The following is a 19,842-nucleotide window of genomic DNA, read 5'->3' as shown; positions in this document are numbered from 1 at the left end:
ATCAGAGCCATACCCTATCGGACCGGGAAGCATTCAGGGACAGTGGCATTTGCCGGAATAGCAGGCTTTCGGAGTTCAGAGTTTATTACCTGTGAACCCCTGAGTATAAGCGCACAGATAGCTTTCATGAAAAAAGCATCATGCCGACTGTCGGCAGTCGTACAGTAGCAAAACTTTTTGGCAATACTTCAGTTGCCAAAAGGCACCGCTTGAAGCTGATTAGGCCCGACAACATACATTTGTAATAGGTGAATTGCCACAACCCATTCAGTGTTTAGTTATCTCCTTCATGTCTTTTCATCTTGCAAAGATGGTCGCAATAACAGCCAAAGCACTTTTAATGGAACTGGGCTCCATTCTGGTCGTACTGGTAGGTCTCTTGGATCATTTTTGGAACGTTCAGTGTTGACCAGCGCACAAGATTCCTACGTATTACCTCCTATTGCTCCCTACCTACAATATCTTTTTTCATCCATTATGAAAATATCCTGACCCGGCACTTTGGAAAGCCTCCATTATTCCATGGACTTTGATGTTCGTCTCTGGAAAAATCTCACTACAAGCTCTTGGAGCTTCATAATAAATATGGGCCTATCATTCGAATCAGTCCTAATGAGCTTCCATACGTTGTTCCAGAAGCTTGGGAGCCAATATGGGGCTATCGTAAGGGGCGGGCCGAAAATCTCAGAGCTCCATGGTTCTGTAACCCAAAGGACAAGAATCTCCTCACAGCACCCCGTGAAGAACACACACGGATCCGCCGTCTACTGTCACAGGGATTCTCGTCCGTCGCGATGCGTCACCAGGAACCTATGATAAGGAAACATATCGATTTAGTTATGAAAAGACTTGGTGAGTATGCAGACATTCGAGAACCAGTTGTGGATCTCAGTGCCTGGGTCATGTACTGTTCTTTTGACACCATAGGCGACCTAGCTCTGGGCGAGCCCTTCAGATGCTTGCGTGATTCAGCTCTACACCCTTGGACCTTTTATTCGCGAACATTAGGTTCATGTCTTTGGGTATAGCACTTAATCATTTTCCTCTCCTTCATCTTGTCCTGCCCTTTTTTGTCCCGCGGAAATGCAACAACAGGCCCTCGAGCACAAGAGACTGACTCGAGAGAAAATTGGAAAACGCCTTGCCCTCAAGGATCCCCGACCGAATTTCTTCCAGGGCCTCATTACCGGCACAGGTGATTGGGTACGAGAACTCCTCTAGTGTAGTGCTATTCAACTACAACAGAGGACTAACAAGTAGGCTTTTTAGCGTCTTGGTCGGGAACAGCTCGAGAATAACGGTGAATTTATTACCATGGCCGGCTCTGAAACGACAGCAAGTCTACTTGGTGGTGCAGTGTACCAACTCACGACAAATCCAAGGGTAATGGCCAAACTCGTAGACGAGATCATAGCAACCTTCAAGAATGAAGGCGAAATTACACTAGTCAGTGCTGGCGGACTTCCATATTTATGTGCCGTGACGGAGGAGTCGCTCCGCACTTTTCCTCCCGGGACGAACACACAACCACGCAGTACACCCTCAGAAGGAAACGTCATTCTTGGCGATCATATTCCAGGAAATGTGAGTGGAAGGGCTGCTTTGATTTTTCCACGTCCCAAGGAGGGATCCAAGATGTGCCCTGCTAACCACTTTTCAATTTGAATCGTCAGATTGTGGTCGGCATCCCACATCATGCAATGTACTATACCGAGGCAAACTTCAAGCGTGCCCATGAATTCATCCCAGAGCGTTGGATGAACGATCCCGAGTTCGCATCTGATTGACGAGACTGTTTCAACCCATTCGGAGTTGGACCGCGTAATTGCCTCGGTATGAAGTAAGTCAACCTGGACGACTGATGCGACCTGGGCGGAGCTGATGAATGCAGCCTGGCATATGCTGAGTTTCGCCTAATTCTTGCCCGCCTACTTTTCAACTTCAATATAAATATTGAAGAACGCTGAACAACGATCCTACCTCTCTTGGGAGAAGTCGCCATTATATATCAGCCTGTCAAGAAGAGCCAGTCGTGCGGAGGCTCTGCACCATCGCTAGCATTAGATAGATCGAGCCAGAGATACAGGGAGATCTGGGTCGATAGTAATGTAGTATTTGACGATGAAAACAGATTTTCCTTGGTTCATTCGGTCCTACTTCACACTGTAATCATCACAGCCGTTGAGCAAAGCTTAGACCGGACCATAATTATTTACACATGTGTCCCTTCAATATAGTGTTGAGGTTTCGCACACCATGAAAAACATGAAATGCTCTACCGTTTAATGATTTCGAAAACGACAAACCCAAGTTCACCGTCTTGCCTTCCGCGGAATTACCTAAAATTCATGCTAGCATTAGCCTCCGTTCGTTGCATTCGCTGTTCTTTCGGACCTGGTGGCCTTTCCTCAGTCAATTATCTCGGAGTACTCCGTAATCGTCAAGGTTCTCGGACCTCGTAATCTGTCCAGACGTCTGTAAATCGTCTCCGAGCCCACAATAAGGTTTCCCGACCTTGATCCGAGCAGTTCGGACAAGGGCAGTCGCTTAACTCTATCGTCTCTAGCGGCATGGACTTTCATAATAGACATCAGACTCGGAACAACTTGCTGAGGGTTTGACTCAGTTCCAGACTTATAGAGCTACTCTGTCCTCGGGATCCTGTCGAAAAGCTATAAGAACATCTCATCCATCATTATCTCTGACTTACGAAGAGCTTCTAGCTTTATTTTCCGACCTCATTGTGTGTCAAATCCGTATACAGACCTCATGTATCTCCATGCAGGCCAAGGCGAGCCGATCGCTATCGTCGGCAGCGCTTGCCATCTTGCCGGTGATGCCACTTCACCTTCGAAGCTGTGGGAGCTCCTACGCGATCCACGAGACATCCGCTCTGAGATCCAAAGCAGTCGTTTCAATGCCAAGTCATTCTATCACCATTCCCAAGCATACCATGGGCATAGCAATGTAATGCGAATATTCGTACTTTATGGAGGAAGATGTCAGAGCTTTCGATGCAGAATTCTTCAACATTAAACCTATGGAGACGAAAGCTATGGATCCGCAGCAACGCATCCTCATGGAAACGGTGTATGAGGCTATCGAAGCTGGTGGCATGACTATCGAGGGACTCAAAGGAAGTGATACCAGTGTGTAGGCTGGAGTCATGTGTGGTGATTTCGAGGCTATGAATCTTCGAGATCTAAATTCTATTCTCACATAATCGGCCGTGGGAACATCGAGAGCGATACTATCCAACCGAGTGTCGTACTTCTTTGACTGGCACGGCCCTTCTGTCACCATTGATACGGCGTGTTCTTCCAGTCTCGTTGCTATGCATCATGGAGTCCACGCACTTCGCGCAGGAGAGACGGCAATGGTGCTAGTATGTGGCTCCAATGTCATTCTCGGACCCGAGAACTACATTCTTGAGAGCAAGCTGAAGATGCTTTCCTCTGACGGTGTGGGGAAGATGTGGGATAGGGATGCTAATGGGTACGCTCGAGGAGAAGGGGTGGCAGCAGTGGTTCTCAAGCTTCTCAGCAAGGCGCTTGCTGATGGTGACCATATTGAGTGTCTGATCAAGCAGACCGCAGTCAATCAAAATGGCGCTACTCCTGGCATTACCATGCCCAGCGCCGCTGCACAGGCAGACCTGATTCGGAGTACACACGCCAGAGCAGGTCTTGATGCTACAGTCCATCGTCCTCAGTTCTTGAGGCCCACGGCAGGGGAACGCCAGCGGGAGATCCTGCCGAAGCCGAGGCCACCAGCAAGTCCTTCTTTGGGAATGAAGCCCCCGACAGATCTCAGGAGCCGTTGTATGTCGGATCGATAAAGGTATCGGATCGATAAAGGTAAGCCTTGCCTTATCCCTGTATCTTGTATGATAGTCTAACCCAACATAACTATCACAGACGACACATGGACATACAGAAGGCACCGCAGGCATTTCAGCTATTCTTAAAGCATCTCTGGCCCTCCAAAATGCCTATCTCCCGCCAAATCTTCTTTTCGATAATCTGAGCCCTGATGTAGCACCGCTCTATAAGAATCTCGAGATCCTAAAAACAGCCAAACCGTGGCCGCAAGTCGCCCCGGGACAACCCAAACGAGCTAGTGTTACAGTTTCGGTTTCGGAGGCACCAACGGTAAGTCTCCAAATGACCGAGGCTACCATAGCGTGGGAAACTGACGATATCATAGCTCACGCCATCCTGGAAAGCTACGAGAACAGCGTCTCGCGTGACTTTGCGGCCGACATCGCAGCTGGCGAGGCCTCTATGAATTGTTTATCTACTCCTTTCCCGTTTTCTACTTCGTCCGAGCATTCCCTCCGAGCGAAATTTTTAGCTTATGCTGCGTATCTGGAAGAACATCCGGCGACCCTTGCCCTGGATTTTTCTTACACACTACGGCAAAGGCGATCGGCCCTGAAATACCGGATTTCGTTCCCAGCAACATCATCTGAGGATCTCAGATCTCAGATTACCGCCAAACTTGACAATGACGATGGTGCAAGTCCCCTCGGTACCAGGGCGCAAAGAAAGTCCATAATACTCGCAATCTTCAACGGTCAAGGAGCTCAATATGCTGGCATGGGGTCTGAAATGATTGAAAAATCCCCGTTCGCCAGGCAGATCATACATAAACTTGAGTACAATCTCTCTTAACTCAAAGATGCCCCAAAATGGTCGCTCCAGTCTGAGCTGCTCTTTGGAGATGGAGTTTCTCGCGTACACGAGGCCGCCATTTCACAACCATTGTGTACGGCTATTCAAATTATGCTGGTTGATCTTTTGCGGGCGGCCCATGTGGAGTTTGATGCAGTCATTGGACATTCATCTGGCGAAATTGCCGCAGCATATGCCGCTGGCTATCTTTCAGCTCGCGACGCCATTTGCGTTGCCTATTACCGCGGGTTGCATTGTCAATACGCAGCAAGCCCCAACGGCCCCATCAAGGGTTCCATGCTGGCTGTCGGAACCACTTTTGAGGATGCAACGGCACTGAGTGAGATGGAAGAATTCGCAGGTCGTGTCAGCATCGCCGCTGTCAACTCGTCATCGAGCGTAACCATCTCAGGGGACAAGGACGCCATTGAGGAACTACAGGTCATTTTGGATGACGAGAAAAAGTTCAATCGGCTCCTCAAGGTCGATCAAGCGTATCATTCCAAACATATGCTCCCATGTGTCGTCCGGTACGTCGAGGCGATGCAGCAGGCAGGCGTCACAACTCAGTCACATTCGTCTCAGTGCAGTTGGTTTTCTATTGTCTACGATGGCCAACCTGTTAGCTCTTCGGATGTTGTCTTGAGTAACTTGTATTGGGCCGAGAATATGACGAGTTCGGTCTTGTTCTCCGCAGCACTTGGGAGTGCCCTATCCGCGAGCACAGAGTATCGCGCCGTCCTCGAATTCGGCGCTCATCCGGCTCTCAAAGGACCTGCTTCACAAACAATCGACGAAACGCTAGGAGAGTCCATCGTTTACCACGGAACGCTCTTTCATGGCGCAGATGCTATCCAATCCGTCTCTGCCAGTCTTGGCTTTGTGTGGTCTCATCTTGATGTTGGAGCAGTTGACTTGGATACCTACAACACGGCCGTGGGTGGCAAAGAGACAAAGAAAGAACGTCTCAATCTCATCAAAGGTCTTCCAACTTACCAGTGGAAGCACGAGACTAAGTACTGGCATGAGTCTCGAACATCCAGGCATATAAGCCAACGACAGCAAACCTCCCATTCACTGCTCGGACATGTCAGCCCAGACAGTGCGCCTCATAACCTGTGGTGGAAGAACGTTTTGAAGCCCAATGAGATAGATTGGTTGGAGGGCCATAAGCTCCAGAACCAAGTCGTTTTTCCAGCCGCTGGATACGCCTTTACCGTGTTTGAAGCTGCCCGCTCTCTGGCAAACAGTGAGTAGCCAATTCGGCTTATAGAACTGCGCAATTTTAGGATTCATCAAGCCATCATGTTCGACGCAGGCGACACCGAAATTGATGTCTTGATAGAACTTTCAAATATTTCCACAGTTCAGACCAACCGGATCGAAGCCAGGTTCACGTACTCAGCCAACGTGGGAGGTCAAGATGCAGATTTATCCCTTACAGCTGAAGCAGAGGTAGTTGTCCTGCTAGGAACTCCATTGCTCGACCTGCTTCCCAAACGTGAAGCAACACCGACCCATCTGATAGACGTTGAGCCATGGCGACTGTACGATTTCATGACAAGTCTGGGATATAACTTCTCCGGTCGGTTCCGTTCCCTGGAAACGCTCAGAAGGAAGCTAGGCAAAGCATGTTGCAGTTTAACCAAAGCACCGGCTGAAGATCCCGAGTCACTACTCGCTCATCCTGCAGAATTAGATGCCGCATTCCAATCGGTTATGCTCGCCTATAGCTACCCAGGAGATTGCCAATTACGCACATTGCACCTACCAACAGGAATCAGAACGCCTAGATTGAACCCCGCCCTATGCACGTCTCAAAGGCCCCAGCTCGAAACAGACTTGTTTTGTAGACGAGAAGACCGGTCAAAACAAGGTCTTGGTTTTTCGGGCCACGTGAGAATCTATAGCGAAGGCCGTCAATCTGCAGCTATCCAAGCAGATGGCATCAGCTTCGTTCCTTTTGCCGGCGCCATCAACGAAGATAGGAATGTGTTCTATAGGCTGCATTGGGTTCTGAGCAAGCCTGACGGGACTATCGCAGCAAAGGACTTTCCTGTCACGCAACAAGATAATGACCTGACGTGGGCGCTGAGTCGGATTGCGGCTTACTACCTCAGAAAATTTGACGAGGAAGTCCCGGAGGACTCACCAGTGAGGTCCGACGGATACCTCCGCTACTATCTTGCCTATGCTCGACACATGACAGCATCGCTCCGTGCGGGTACTCACAAATACGGCAAGCTAGACTGGATTCATGACACTGCTGCTGTGATTAAGAAGGAGCTCGACATCAAAGGGTATGTGACAAATATTTCACCGTTCTACACCTCACCCCCCGAAATCCGTTCACATCTAACACAGTTAACTCTTGCCAGACTATCGAACAACCCCGACGTGCAGCTTATGTTCATTGTAGGCGAAAAAATGCCCCAGGTCTTTCCCGGGGAGACTTCGGCGATAGAGCATCTGCGCTCATCGGGCCTGTTAGATCAATACTATGCTGATGGTTTCGGCATGTTCCAGTCTTGCCGATGGCTCGGTCAGGTTGTCAAACAGATAACTGACCGCCATCCGCATGTGGACATCCTAGAGATTGGTAGTAGCACCACTTCTCCTCCTGCGCACTCACTGATCGTTCTTTTCGCATTCAATAGGTGCTGGCACCGGGAGTGCTACGAAGCATATCCTTAACGCCATAGACCAAAGTTTCAACAGATACACGTACACCGACGTATCATCCAGCTTTTTTGAGAACGCTGGTGATTTGTTCTCCAAATGGAAAGAGCATATGGATTTCAAGGTCTTGGATGCTGAGAAGAGTCCTACTCAACAAGGGTTTTCCGAAGGTTCATTCGACCTCTTGGTTGCATCATTTGTCTTACACGCCACGACCAGGCTGGAAAACACGATGCACAACCTTAGAAGGCTCATGAAGCCCGGCGGTCTTCTGGTTGTCGCTGAGGGTAGCAGTGACGGCCTGCTTCTAGCTAGAGATAGTTTTATCTTCGCTTCCCTCCCAGGCTGGTGGCTTGGAGTTGATGAAGGCCGTATCTTGACGCCATTAGTCAACATTGATGAATGGGAACGCATTCTCAAAAACACTGGCTTCTCGGGAATAGATACAATCTCGCCACCAGAGTATCAAGAGAGCCTGGGCATCATCCTCTTTGTGTCACAGGCCATTGAAAACCGGATCACGCTTCTTCGCGAACCGCTTTCTGCCGGGTCTGGACTTGAAAAGTTGGTAATTGTAGGGGGTAAGACGAATTCAGTCAGCACCGTGATCCGACAACTCGAGGAGCTATTACACCACGAAGCCAATGAGATTATTGTATACACATCACTCGAGCAAGTCGATTATGATATCGTCACTCCTGGTTCCGTGGTCGTGAGTTTGACGGAGCTCGACGCACCGATATTCAAAAATCTCACACCGGACTGATGGTATGGCTTTAGGGGCATGTTTGAACAGGAGAAAACTCTCCTTTGGGTCACTCGTGGTCGACTGGAAGATAATCCGTGGTCGAACATGACGGTGGGGTTCGGCCGGTCCGCGGTGCAGGAGATACCCGATCTCCGCCTTCAATTTCTGGATATCCCGGATGTCGGGAACTACGAACCTCGGATGATAGCCGAAACCCTCCTTCGTTTGCATGAAACCCACGTTGATGATGGGAGTACAGTGGTGACCACCATTGAACCCGAGATCATTATGGATGCCGAAGGCCGACAGCATGTGCCCCGGCTGCATGGCATCCGTGCCATGAATGATCGTTATAACTCTGCTCAGCACCCTATCACCCACCAGATTGACATGGACAAGTCGGTTGTTGAATTACAGCCAGACCCCTATGGTGGCTCCCCTGTCAGACAACTGTCGAGGTTTGAACTTTATGATGCTTTCAAGCAGGGGAAAGACACAACAATGGTGGAGTTGCGAGTCACCCATAGCGTCTTGTCCACTATCAGAACACCTATCGGACATCAATTCCTAATAATTCTAGGTGTGGACTCGTGGGGCGCTCATCATCTAGCTCTCGCTTCCTCCGTGACGTCACGCTTAATCATTCCCAAGACCTCGACTGCACCCTACAACTTGGCGGACTTCCAAGATGCCATTGCCTTCCTCGGTAATTCCGCTTCTCAGCTTGTCGCTCTCGCGATTCTTGATCCTCTCGTTGCTAGACATCGAGCAGCGGTTCACAACTTCCCAAACCTCATCTCGCAAGCTATCGATGCACAGGCTCTTGCCAAGAACATAAGCGTGCTACGCACAAATGATCACCCTGAAGGTGCTTCATGGCGCATAGGACCGGATCATGTCGCATTGGCACCATACCTGAGTCGTTCACAACTCAAAGAAATCTTTCCCGACAGCATAGCTTGCTTTGCCTCTCTCTCTGGCAGAGAACGAGCGCTTTGTCCTCTCCAGTCTTCCGTTGCACTGCCGCAGAGAAACTGCCGAGACTCTCTTTGGCTCACATGCTGTTGATTGCACCGTCACCTCGGCTGGCATTCTCGGCCTGATCCTGAAAAATGTTGTTGCTTTCGCAAAAGGCTCCACCCTCAGACAAAGCCAAGATGCCCAATTCGAGCTTTCAGTGGCTAGCCTCGAAAGATTTGGTTGCAACAGCTGGCCAGATGATCCTATGACGATTATTAATTGGACGAGTGCGATATCGTTGCCAGCTTGGGTCACCAGACTCGACAGTAAGCCCCTTTTCAAAAGCGACAAGACCTATTAGGTATGTGGGATGTCTGGTCCGTGGGGCATCTCGATTTACGACTAGATGATCGAGAGGGGAAGTAAGTATCTTATCATCACCAGCAGGAACCCGAAGATCGACCGTGCTTAGGTAGAAGATCACGAACGTAATAGAGTTACTATCAAGCTCATGTCATAGTAAGTATGCAGAGATGATAATATATTTCCTCAAAATCACACTAACGCTCATTTTAATGACGTAACAAACGAAAAATCTCTTAAAGTCGTTCCCCAACAGATTATTATAGCTTTGCCGCAAATAGTCGGGGTTTTGAACGGGGCAATGGTGTTGAGAGATGTCTCAATTGCAAACATGACGTTTGAGCAACTACCAGATGTCATCTATCCGAAAGTCTTAGGAAGTGAGAACCTTGATCGAATCTTCCACGATAACAACCTCGACTTCTTCGTCCTCCTTTCATCCATCACGTATATTTTTGGAAATACGGGGCAGGCTAACTACGGGGCGGCTTACTTGGGCCTATGCGGCATCGCTTCTAATCGAAGGAAGCGTGGCCTGGCATCGTCCGTTGCCAACGTAGGAGCTATCATCGGCGCTGGCTACCTCCAGAGGCAGAGGGATAGCACGCTCCGTGCCACAGTGCACAAAGTAGCCATAATGCCGCTATCGGAGGAAGACCTCCACCAGATGTTTGCGGAAGCGGTAGAAACCGGCAATCTGGACTCTCCTGATGGGCCGGAGATATCAACGGGGCTCCTCGACATTGTGCCAAAGTCGACTGCAACTCCGAAATGGTTCTCCCATCCCAAATTCTCACATTTTGTCTTCCATAAGACCGCTAGCAACAGGGACACAAAAGAACAGACAGCAGCGACGACTATCCAAATCAACGTCAAGGATGTCGTTCCCGACAGGATGTTGTCAAGGTTATAAAAGGTATGTCTTCTATCTCGTGGTCTGTCGATCAGCTGAGCCTTTTTCTTTTTCCCCCTCTGCAACTATGTAGCCTTTGAAGAAAACACTGAATTTTATTGAGAATGTTGCGTCGCTCAGCTGAGCAAAGTTCTCTTGACATCGGCATTAGATGATGAGTTGTTGTCCGCTCGCAGTCAGGAACTTGGGTTCGATTCTCTTATATCGGTGGACATCCGAACTTGGTTTCTTAAGAATTTCCAGGTCGGCATCCCTGTATTGAAAATCATGGGCAATCAGGGTATGATGCATTTGGTCGAGTTTGCAGCTGAAAGCATCCCGGAAGAGCCAATTCCAAGGGTAACACAAGGTGAGAAGGAGAACCAACCAAAGGACAGCGTGGTAGATTCCAGCAGCCAAAGCAGTCAAGCTGCACCAGAGGAAACTGGAACGGCTGGTTCTGTCTCAACTGGATCATTGACGGTTATCAATGACAGGTCGATGGATGGTTCTAAACCCGACAAGACCACCATGGACAATATTGATTGGGAAGCAGAGTCTTGCCCGCCAGACAATTCGACTCAGCTCACTTCCAGCACGCCGCGCAGCAATTCACCCAAGGGGATTCTCGTTACTGGCAGCACTGGACTGCTAGGGCATCACTTACTCGACACGCTACTCGAGACGTTACCGGCGAGCAAGATCATATGTGTGGCCGTGCGGAGGCTGACCGAACGACTGGAGACCAGAAAACTACCACCACCCAGCGGACGACTGGGCTATTATGAGGGAGACTTGCGACAACCCCTTCTAGGGCTCTCTCAACAGGCTGTAGACGCCATTTTCGATGAAGTAGAGGCGGTGATCCATGACGGCTCCGACACGTCGCATTTCAAGTATTACCATTCTGTCCGCGATGCCAACGTCGGGTCCACGTATCAACTCTTACGCCTGTGTCTGCCGCGTGGAATTCCGTTCCTTTACGTCTCATCAGCCGGCATAGCCCTGTTCGAAGGCCAAGGGCGAACCGATCCATTTGACTTCCCCGAGTCCTCGGTAGCGAGGGCTGGCGCCGGCCCCGCCCAGCTCCGGACGGTGCCCACGGCTACGGGTGCGGGAAATGGGCCAGCGAATGCATGTTGGAACGCGCGAGTGAGATGTACGGGCTACCGTTTTTCATCCATCGTCCGTCAACTATCCTCCGAGAGGACACGGACGACGAAACGGCCGAGGCCGAGTTTGACTGGGTCAACTCGCTCCTACGCTACGCGCACCGCATCAAGGCTGTCCCTCAGGTCGAGCACACGCGTGGCGCTTTCAATTTCGTCTACGTCTGGTCCATCTGCGCGGATATCATCCGCCCCTTAGTGGAAGACGATGAGCCGTCTCAACGCAAAGTTACCTATACTAACAATGTTGGTGATTTTGTACTGCCCCTGGACCGGTTGCCTGATAATGGCGAGGACTATGAGATGCTTCTGATGGGAGATTGGACCAGGAAGGCTATTGCAGCGGGTTTGCATCCCGCCGTTGCAGCTTTGATTGAATCAATTAATCATCCCGGTGCGACTACTTTTCCTAATTCTCAACGGGCTCGACGACGTGGTCAGGCACAGGCAAAGTCAGCCTAGGGTATGCTCTATCCTTTCGTCTTAATCTATATAAGATTGTACAGTCTAGGTTCCTGTGTCCACGATGTTAAATTCTTCAAAAAGTAATATCAATGAAGATCTTCAATTTAAACTACATTTCACTTAACTTAAATAACTACCTCATTAGTACTCTGTAGTAAGATCACAATATAAGCATCGACACAAGTAAAAGAGATCGATTATTCTTTAAAAATGTAAAATAGAAGCGAGGTTCGCTCTAAAATAAAAGATACGACCGGGTATTGAACGTACCACCCTAGCAGAACTGGGAGAGCCAGTCGAACTTGAGGCTTTCACCGCAGCTTGGGCATAAGAGAAAGCGGCGCAGAACCTTCCACAAGGCTATTTCTACCGTTGTTCCGTATAGCATAATACAAAACACTAAACATATCTGCACGCGGCAGTGGAAGGTAATAGTCAGCTAAACGTAATCGAGAAACTTTTTGCGTCTGTGGCTGCTTATATCTGAAGTCTAGTAGGCAAGCGTAGCGACGAATTCATATTTGGATACATTGGCATATCACGACCACAACGTAGCCGTTGCGTACTCAATCGCCTATGAAGCATTCAGCCACACAACGAAAGCGAATGGGCGCCCATACAAGCAGCCTACGACGCGCTTACCATCTTCAAGCTCTGTCTCTCGACAACGACACAAATAGATTGAGGGACAGATCCAGGTGGTGAAGCTATATTTCATTTGGCTCTTGGTTATAATCGTGAGGATGCATTCGAGTTCTTGACTGGGCGCGGTGCGAATTCTATTACTGAAGATAATCCAGTCATCACGCTACTGCGTCTGCTGGCACTGTCACAGTTTCTCAGAAGTTAGCTACTTCGTGGTTTGGACCGGTGCATATCTTAAGTAGCGGCGATCTTAATTACTTTATTATAGGAGAGCCATCTCGAGAACAATCGACTTTACATACCACTCGAAGATTCATACTCGCGAAGCTGCTCCTACCTTAAAAGGTATTTGGAGCTTCTGGAGCCGCAGCGATAAAATCTGTGCCAGTGATATTTAGAAAGGCTAGACAGGAGTGTCTTGCGCACAATGGGAAATGGAAGAATCACCTCTTGTCTTTCATGGCCCTTGCATGCCCCTTTCCGAGCATATCTAAATTTGCGCTGCGCTTAGAGAATAAATTCCACCTTTGTCCGTGCCTACCTTTGGCATGCTGGTTGGACACTGGGTGATGGGTAGGCGAGCTCAGAGCATTAAGGTCAGCCGCCGGTGCATTGAACGATGGGAACCAATATGGCGTACTATAAAGCTCATCTTTACTTTTCTCTAGCGGCTGTTTACGTGTTCTGTTCCTCCCAGAAATCGCTCGAGGCGTAACCTCAATTAATATGAATGGCTTACTTTGAGTTGTGCTAAGCGGTACTCGTAACCTGCATCGCCTTTTATATGGGGCAATTCCGGAATGGTATTAACTCATAATAAGGCACTTTCCCCACCCTTTCAGACGATTCTTAAGCTCTTCCAAGACGATTGTTCAATACGTGACGGCGATAAAATTGAAAGTATAGAAATTAGTCATTTTCGGCAATGGTCTTCCTTGCGGTAGGTGGTGCGCCTGCGTCTTACTGAGTTTATCTCGATGTCTTGTCACGCATCATAGAATCAAACAAAGTAATGTCACATTCCAACGTCTCTTGATATTGCCCTTGATAATGGTACTCACCAATCCACGCGCTAAGAACTGTCTAGTCCGGCCATGAACCTGAGAAAAGGAATGAAGCAGGAGAGAATAGAGCGCATCTTGACGGCCCAGAGAACGTCAGCCAGAGGCCCGCACCACCAGCACCGATTATGATTCGGGTCCCCGACATCGACAGTGTAATCACCAACTCCGTCATGGGCTCCTAAGAAGACCCTTATTTCATCGAGTGCAGCATGGCGTCAGCACATGCGTGTGTGCAGGAGGCATCACAACGACTTATAGGTTGTCCCAGATGCATTTTCCTTGTTCATACGCATGCTAAAGAGAGATGCGCAATGTGCACGAAGGAACAGTTGGGGCCCATGTCTAAAAGATACTCCGCAATGGAATGCGTAGCCAGAATGCAAAGAAACCCAATTGGCATCTAAGACTTTTTTTTTTTTTCTTTTTGAAAAGAAAACAGGAGTATCTAATAAATCATGTTTGCTTAAGAATGGCGCGTTGGAACCATGGCCAATATTCCGTCTCAATCCAGCGTCCGAGGAGCTGGATCACAGCCGAGATTTGGTAGATGCCTTGCATGGTGGTAGTCGACCCGATCGGCGTTTTGGTCCATAGTTCTGTCTTGCCGTCGGGCTTCCTTGTGACGGCAATGAACCACCACTCGTGGCCTTGTACAATAATGCCAGGGAGAAAGACCAGACCCGCTGCTGCTGCTGAAGAAACGCTGCGAGGCGTACTATGGCTGCCGTCTGACGGTGCTGCAAGGTCGTCTAAAGCATCCCACTGGGCGACGAGCCAGACTGCAATCTGATTAACGGCCTTGGCCCACTCATGGCCGGTGATTTTTGTTTCAATTGAAAGCCCGATAGGTCTCTGGAGAAGACCGGGATAGTCGGTGTGATTGATTGATTGCGCGGGCGTTGTTGGGATTTTGGCCTTGAGCTGCTCGGACTCTTCCTTGACATACACACAAAAGTCCACCTTCTTGTTATGATGGGCGGATTTATCGGATCTCGTATAGCTAGAGTGGATCTGCGCCGATGTGCTGCTTGCTGTCAGTCAAGCCCGAGCCCACGAGACAAGTGCCTTGGGACGTCATAAACAAGGGCGAACCTACCAGTTGCATACCCCGATGCTTTGAATATGTTTCAACGCGTTATGTAGCAGCGGTCGGTGAACCGCGGAGTTCCACTGGCCTTCCTCGTGGCGGACCGTTTCTGCATCAAAGGCCTCCCACCAGATCTCGTTGATTGTGTCAAAGTCGGGGGTCGGACCAAGTTGGTCGCGGTGGGGTTGAGCTCCGATGGACGAGGGTAATGTCGAGGTGGGGCTGGCCAGATCCGGGGCAAATGTGTCGTCTCGGACCCAACGAAACTGGCGGTTTGACTCGGCCTTGGAGCGAAGAGCTGCCTATTTCGATTCGCAAAGTCAGTAAGAAGCTTGGGAAAGGACTGGGTTAGGTCCAGGGCGGATCAACAACCTCTTGTGTTCGTGAAACGATTCCAATGCCCCGACCTAGAATCTCGATGCTGTTGAGGATGTTGTTGAGCGCAGGCGGAGGTACGGTGAGGCCGTCGAAACTCATTTCGGAGATGGAATTCTCGATGGCCATGAGGTTCGAGTGCTTCCGCGGACTGGCTTGCCGTTTCCGCTTTGACGCGTTGGACGCCGACGATGTTGTCTGGAATGACAACTGGCTGGCGGCGGAGGAAGAAGCAATGCTGCTTGTGTCGGACTGGGGAATCTGGCGAGTAGCTCGGGAGGAGGTATTAAGTCGCGGAGCCTTTGGGGTCGGCTCGAGGTCAGAATCGGGAGGATCGGCATCGGGGTTCGGTGGTAAATGGGTAGCCAAGTTGCGACGAGGGGTAGAAATATCGGGTTCGTGGGAACTCATGGCACCTTGGTCAGGACAGACCTCCATCGTGCCCTGGACATGGATGCCGGCGCAAGATTCTTTCTGAGAAAAGCTCAATGGCGGCGACGGCAGACGGTGAGGGGACGAAGGCAGTGAGCTTCGTTTGCGTTTGCGGCTAATCACGCCTGGCTGCTCTGGCAGAGGCAGAGGCAGAGGGGCAGTAGCGGGAGTTGGTGGCAGTGTGCACAGCCAATCGAGAATGACGCTGTTTTCTAGCATGAGCGACGGCGATGGTAAATACGACGGCGACTGCGTGTGAGAAGGATTGAGAATTGAGGAGTGTCGAGAAAAACTGTAATATTTGCGACGCATATGTTAGTAAACGCTCCGGGAGACGACGTGCAGTAGATGTGTGGAGGGCGCCCTGCAACGCGGCTTACTGAAGTGTGACAACTGACTTAACTCAGGTATGGATAAAGGAGCATGCGACAGACGCGGGGCCGTTGGCCGGGTTACATAGCTGCACCAATGGCATTGTGGCGCACGTGGCTGACGGCCTGAATTATGGGCCTTATGGCTGCACCGCCTGAGCCACATTATGTAAGCAGTTTTGGGGGCACGTTCCACCTCTCCTTCCTTCACTTTTGCACAACAAACATCCCACCTGCCTCAGCGCAATGTGAATGACGTTCAGCAAATGACAGCAAGAACTTTTCAGGCTAGTTTCTCATTCATGCGGAATCTCAGAACGAGCGGTAAATGATTATGGTTGTAATAAGCATGCGTTGTGGCCGAGGCCAACTCTTTGGGAAATGCTACGGAGTACAGCCCTCTGTGGTTGTGTAGTGGAGCCCGTGCCTCAAGTGGGCAACTGCCAGTGGTCGGCCGTATCCAAGTTAAAGTTTGTGCAATTGGGCCGATCCGTTCACCGGTGCCGTTCACCGGTGCGGCCCCGCTTAGTCGGCCAAAAGTTAACTTTTGTGCACTGGTGAGCCCGGCTGTTTTGACTACCCATGTGCTAGTGCCGACCAGTAACTCAATCCTTTCATAACTGCAACCGACCGGACTCGATTAATAATATCCGTCCATACAATAAGCTTGACGTGATGACTCTGCCCGATCGTGACTAAGCGCTTAGCCTTTTGAAAGAAATGGGAAAAACTCGTGACGAGAGTTGGATGACCTCTTGGGTTGTGTAAAATGTCTCAATGCAGGATTTGATAGATGAAGGCGCACAACGGCAATGACCCGATGATGACTTCCACTATGACTGAACACCCGATGGAGATTCCTTGTATTCCATATAGAGCCCCGCCTACTGCTAGTATAATATGACGCACGACCAGCGATTCCTCTTTGGCCGCCTAATGCTACAAGCTGCTACGGGCCGCGACAATTGGTGACACAATCGGCCAATGGACTACGAGATGGGTGTTGAACTGCCCGAAAACAGCGCCTAACGGAGGCCAGATGTAAACCAATAATTGTCTTAAAGTCGTTCTTAAATTCTATACCACCAGCAGCACTGACCTGACGATTCCTATAGGATTAGAAGCCCGAGCCGATCGTGAGTCAGGGCCGCCACCGGCGCCACGAACGGTTCCTTTTACCAACTTCTAACAGCCTAACAGACCTATGGTTACAACTCTCCTTTTCACTACGTAGAGTTCAATGTGGATCAATTACCTTTCGTCTGTGGTCTCCCTCGACGACCACGTGGTTCGAACCAACTACCCTATGAAAGTAATACCAACAGCTCCCCTGATGATCCGGCCTTGAAACTCTCAGGTATGCCACCACATGAAAAGCAGTTTGCAAGATTATGTTTGATCTTGCATAGATCCTGGTCAACAACGCCATGCTTAGAAAGTTGGATTTTAACCAACATCAATAAAGAATTAAGAACCATTCTAAAAGTTCAAATCCCCGTCGATGCATTAACACAGGCCGTAGAGTGAGGTATCAGCACCTCCGGAGGCGTCATGGAGGCTCACTTGAGATGGGCTCAGGGGTCACATAATAACTTGTAGGCGACTGGATAGGTGCAGTCGATAAGCTAAAATGTCATAGATATATTGGCTCCAGAGGCACATGATTAAAGGAGAAAATGGTACTTCTCGGGGTTAGCCATAAGCTCCCCTGGCTGATGATGGTAAGTCTCATTGAGCTCGTTCTGTTATATCGACATTATACTTGCCTGCTGGCCATCAGTCTCTAATAGGGCAATTACTACGCCAAATCTGAAGGTCATAATTAGCCCACGGATACCGCTTATCAAGGGATAAGTTCGATACACTCTATTTCAATTCCGTACCATTTATACATATCCAGCTTTCCTAATGTTATAAAGGGAAAACAGTACTAACAATCTTAGCAAGGTACTAATAAGCGTTTTTCGATATCAAGCCCACGCAAGCTCTTTTAGTCGTGGGGAGCCTAAGCTTGGAGAAGCTGATGGAGATCAATGACACTAGGCTTGTTTCTACCTTTGTCGTTCAAATTTTGGGTCAACGCCTGGGCAGGTTTAGGTGAATTGATAGGGGATATTATTCCTGTATAATGAGGCACCTTCGCAACGACTTGTCAAATATGTGCGTAGTCATAGTTGATTACATGTTCTAGCTATCCCAAAGCCCAAGATCACTACTCGGGTGAACGTGAATAGATACCAAACCAAGCTGAGAACTTGCGTCATTATTTCCTAAAGTTAAGCACCTCAAATATTGAACTCAAGTCCACCCGACTTAAGCGAACTCAAATTTATCTAAGGTATCCTAACTATCTTAAATCGAACTCAAGTTCACCTGACTCAAGTGGATTTTAATGGAGCTCTCTTGAAACCGAACCCAAGTCCACCTAATTGAAGTGCTCTTGAGTTGGAGTAAACTGAAACACAATTCTCTATACTTAACGTATCACTGGTCTTTCTTGTACCTAATCGGGCGATAGAGACACACTACTACCTTCAGACGGTTTGTTTTCGTTCAACCCACCAATGCGAACATCCCTGGTATCATGTGTGAGGAAGCATGTAGCAGATGACACTTACTGTAGTAATAGGACTTTGTTTCAAGCTTTCTTTTGCATGCCGCTACCATAAACTTTCTCGGAAACAGCCTGCTTTTAATTTTTTATCATCTGAAACGCCCTTACGTCATGTTTTCGTATATTCATTCACAAAACAACTTATCTCCAGCTATTTTGTTCTCTTCATTGTTGACATGATTCACTAAACCACAGACCACTGGCTTTGTGCCCACAGGGGCTGTACAGCTCGAAATTGTACAAGTCAGTCCCGATATTTAGGACACCACTGGCAATCCTCTCCGCCTCGGGGATACGGCACTAATCGCGTTTATGGGTTCGATTCTCGGCGTTATTTTACATACAGCCGTGTGCACTATACCTTCTTTGCTCAAACTCTACTGGTATCTTGGACATTATCTAGGGCCAGCCACCAAAGCGAAACGACGAAGGTGTCATGTCTAGCATACTCAAAGCTTAAGTAACGCGCCGTGTGTATGTCACCCAGCTTATTCCCAAGTTAGAATCGGGGAACTGTCTCGATTGGCCCATCGATTTCCATGCCGCGAAGTCGTCGCTATTCGTATACTCTGTACCGCTAGTCAACTCTCTCTCGATTACAGAACAATGCCCAGACTGGGATCTTCTTCTCGAGGACTTTATCGCGCGCAGGGCCGTATTGGTTGAACTGGCTCCATCCTACCGGCAGGTCTTTCTGTCACTTACAACGTACTTTGGGCAGAGAGGTGTGCCCGGGGGTGTCTCTACCCAGAACCTTATCGGCCTTTCCAAAGCTTCGCGTACTACGCAAGATGACTTGGCTTACATGAAACGATGTTCTGTAGACTGTAATAAGCTTAGGGAGGTGCCGGACAAAACTTCTGAGCAAGTTGCTGCCTTGGCGTTCATTATTGACATGTCTCTTCCTTTCATGCTCTTGACATACTCCAGTCCAGTCATTTCTAGAACAATGCCGGCCCCTACTGGTCGCTGGAGCTTTCTCGACGGCTTTTCGTTGCTGGCTTTCATCTAAAGCAATGACATGCGAGTAGAGCATATCGAAGGTAGCTGGTGCAGAGAACGTTTTCGGAAAAGATTTCATGGGATCAGCAAGGTCGTTTAGTGGTAAGCATCTACCAATAGAGAATTTTGAGGAAAGGGAACAACGGCGCTTCTGCAATCGTAATAATGCATAAATACCTTATAGCATGTAGGTTGTCGGTACGCGAAGGCAAAGAGGCCCGCCCTGTCGTGGCACCACTTTAGGTAGCCTGATACTAGCCGCAATCGACTGTGACATTCATAAGTCTGTAGCATGTGCTTCAT

The 19,842-nt window shown here is 49.1% G+C and overlaps 5 protein-coding genes across 5 annotated transcripts; 4 read left to right on the top strand and 1 right to left on the bottom strand.

Annotated features, from left to right (window-relative positions):
• Positions 1-522: 522 nt before the first annotated feature.
• CORC01_06596 (uncharacterized protein) lies at positions 523-816 on the top strand (the record flags this gene model as incomplete). The annotated part of the gene is made up of 1 exon (XM_022618236.1): positions 523-816. One exon carries the CDS (start codon positions 523-525, stop codon positions 814-816), a length of 294 nt encoding a protein of 97 aa, XP_022475234.1.
• A 267-nt stretch (positions 817-1,083) lies between these two features.
• CORC01_06595 (cytochrome P450 ClCP1) lies at positions 1,084-1,787 on the top strand (the record flags this gene model as incomplete). The annotated part of the gene is made up of 3 exons (XM_022618235.1): positions 1,084-1,203; positions 1,270-1,584; positions 1,674-1,787. The coding sequence occupies 3 exons, from the start codon at positions 1,084-1,086 to the stop codon at positions 1,785-1,787; spliced, it is 549 nt and encodes a 182-aa protein (XP_022475233.1).
• Positions 1,788-2,836: 1,049 nt separating this feature from the next.
• CORC01_06594 (uncharacterized protein) lies at positions 2,837-2,971 on the top strand (the record flags this gene model as incomplete). Its single annotated transcript, XM_022618234.1, has 1 exon — positions 2,837-2,971. The coding sequence occupies one exon, from the start codon at positions 2,837-2,839 to the stop codon at positions 2,969-2,971; it is 135 nt and encodes a 44-aa protein (XP_022475232.1).
• Positions 2,972-4,163: 1,192 nt separating this feature from the next.
• CORC01_06593 (polyketide synthase/peptide synthetase) lies at positions 4,164-11,946 on the top strand (the record flags this gene model as incomplete). The annotated part of the gene is made up of 11 exons (XM_022618233.1): positions 4,164-4,575; positions 4,681-5,922; positions 6,040-6,220; positions 6,527-6,973; positions 7,052-7,215; positions 7,331-8,064; positions 8,149-8,968; positions 9,084-9,386; positions 9,666-10,323; positions 10,513-11,467; positions 11,524-11,946. 11 exons carry the CDS (start codon positions 4,164-4,166, stop codon positions 11,944-11,946), a joined length of 6,339 nt encoding a protein of 2,112 aa, XP_022475231.1.
• A 2,165-nt stretch (positions 11,947-14,111) lies between these two features.
• Positions 14,112-15,771, bottom strand: CORC01_06592 (uncharacterized protein; the record flags this gene model as incomplete). Its single annotated transcript, XM_022618232.1, has 3 exons — positions 14,112-14,682; positions 14,755-15,047; positions 15,118-15,771. The coding sequence occupies 3 exons, from the start codon at positions 15,769-15,771 to the stop codon at positions 14,112-14,114; spliced, it is 1,518 nt and encodes a 505-aa protein (XP_022475230.1).
• Positions 15,772-19,842: the final 4,071 nt, after the last annotated feature.

This window comes from Colletotrichum orchidophilum, assembly GCF_001831195.1.
Source record: "Colletotrichum orchidophilum strain IMI 309357 chromosome Unknown Scaffold_50.1, whole genome shotgun sequence".
NCBI classification, from domain to species: Eukaryota; Fungi; Ascomycota; class Sordariomycetes; order Glomerellales; family Glomerellaceae; genus Colletotrichum; species Colletotrichum orchidophilum.
The sequence above is the reverse complement of the archived record's forward strand: the minus strand, read 5'-3'. Positions and strand labels throughout refer to the sequence as shown.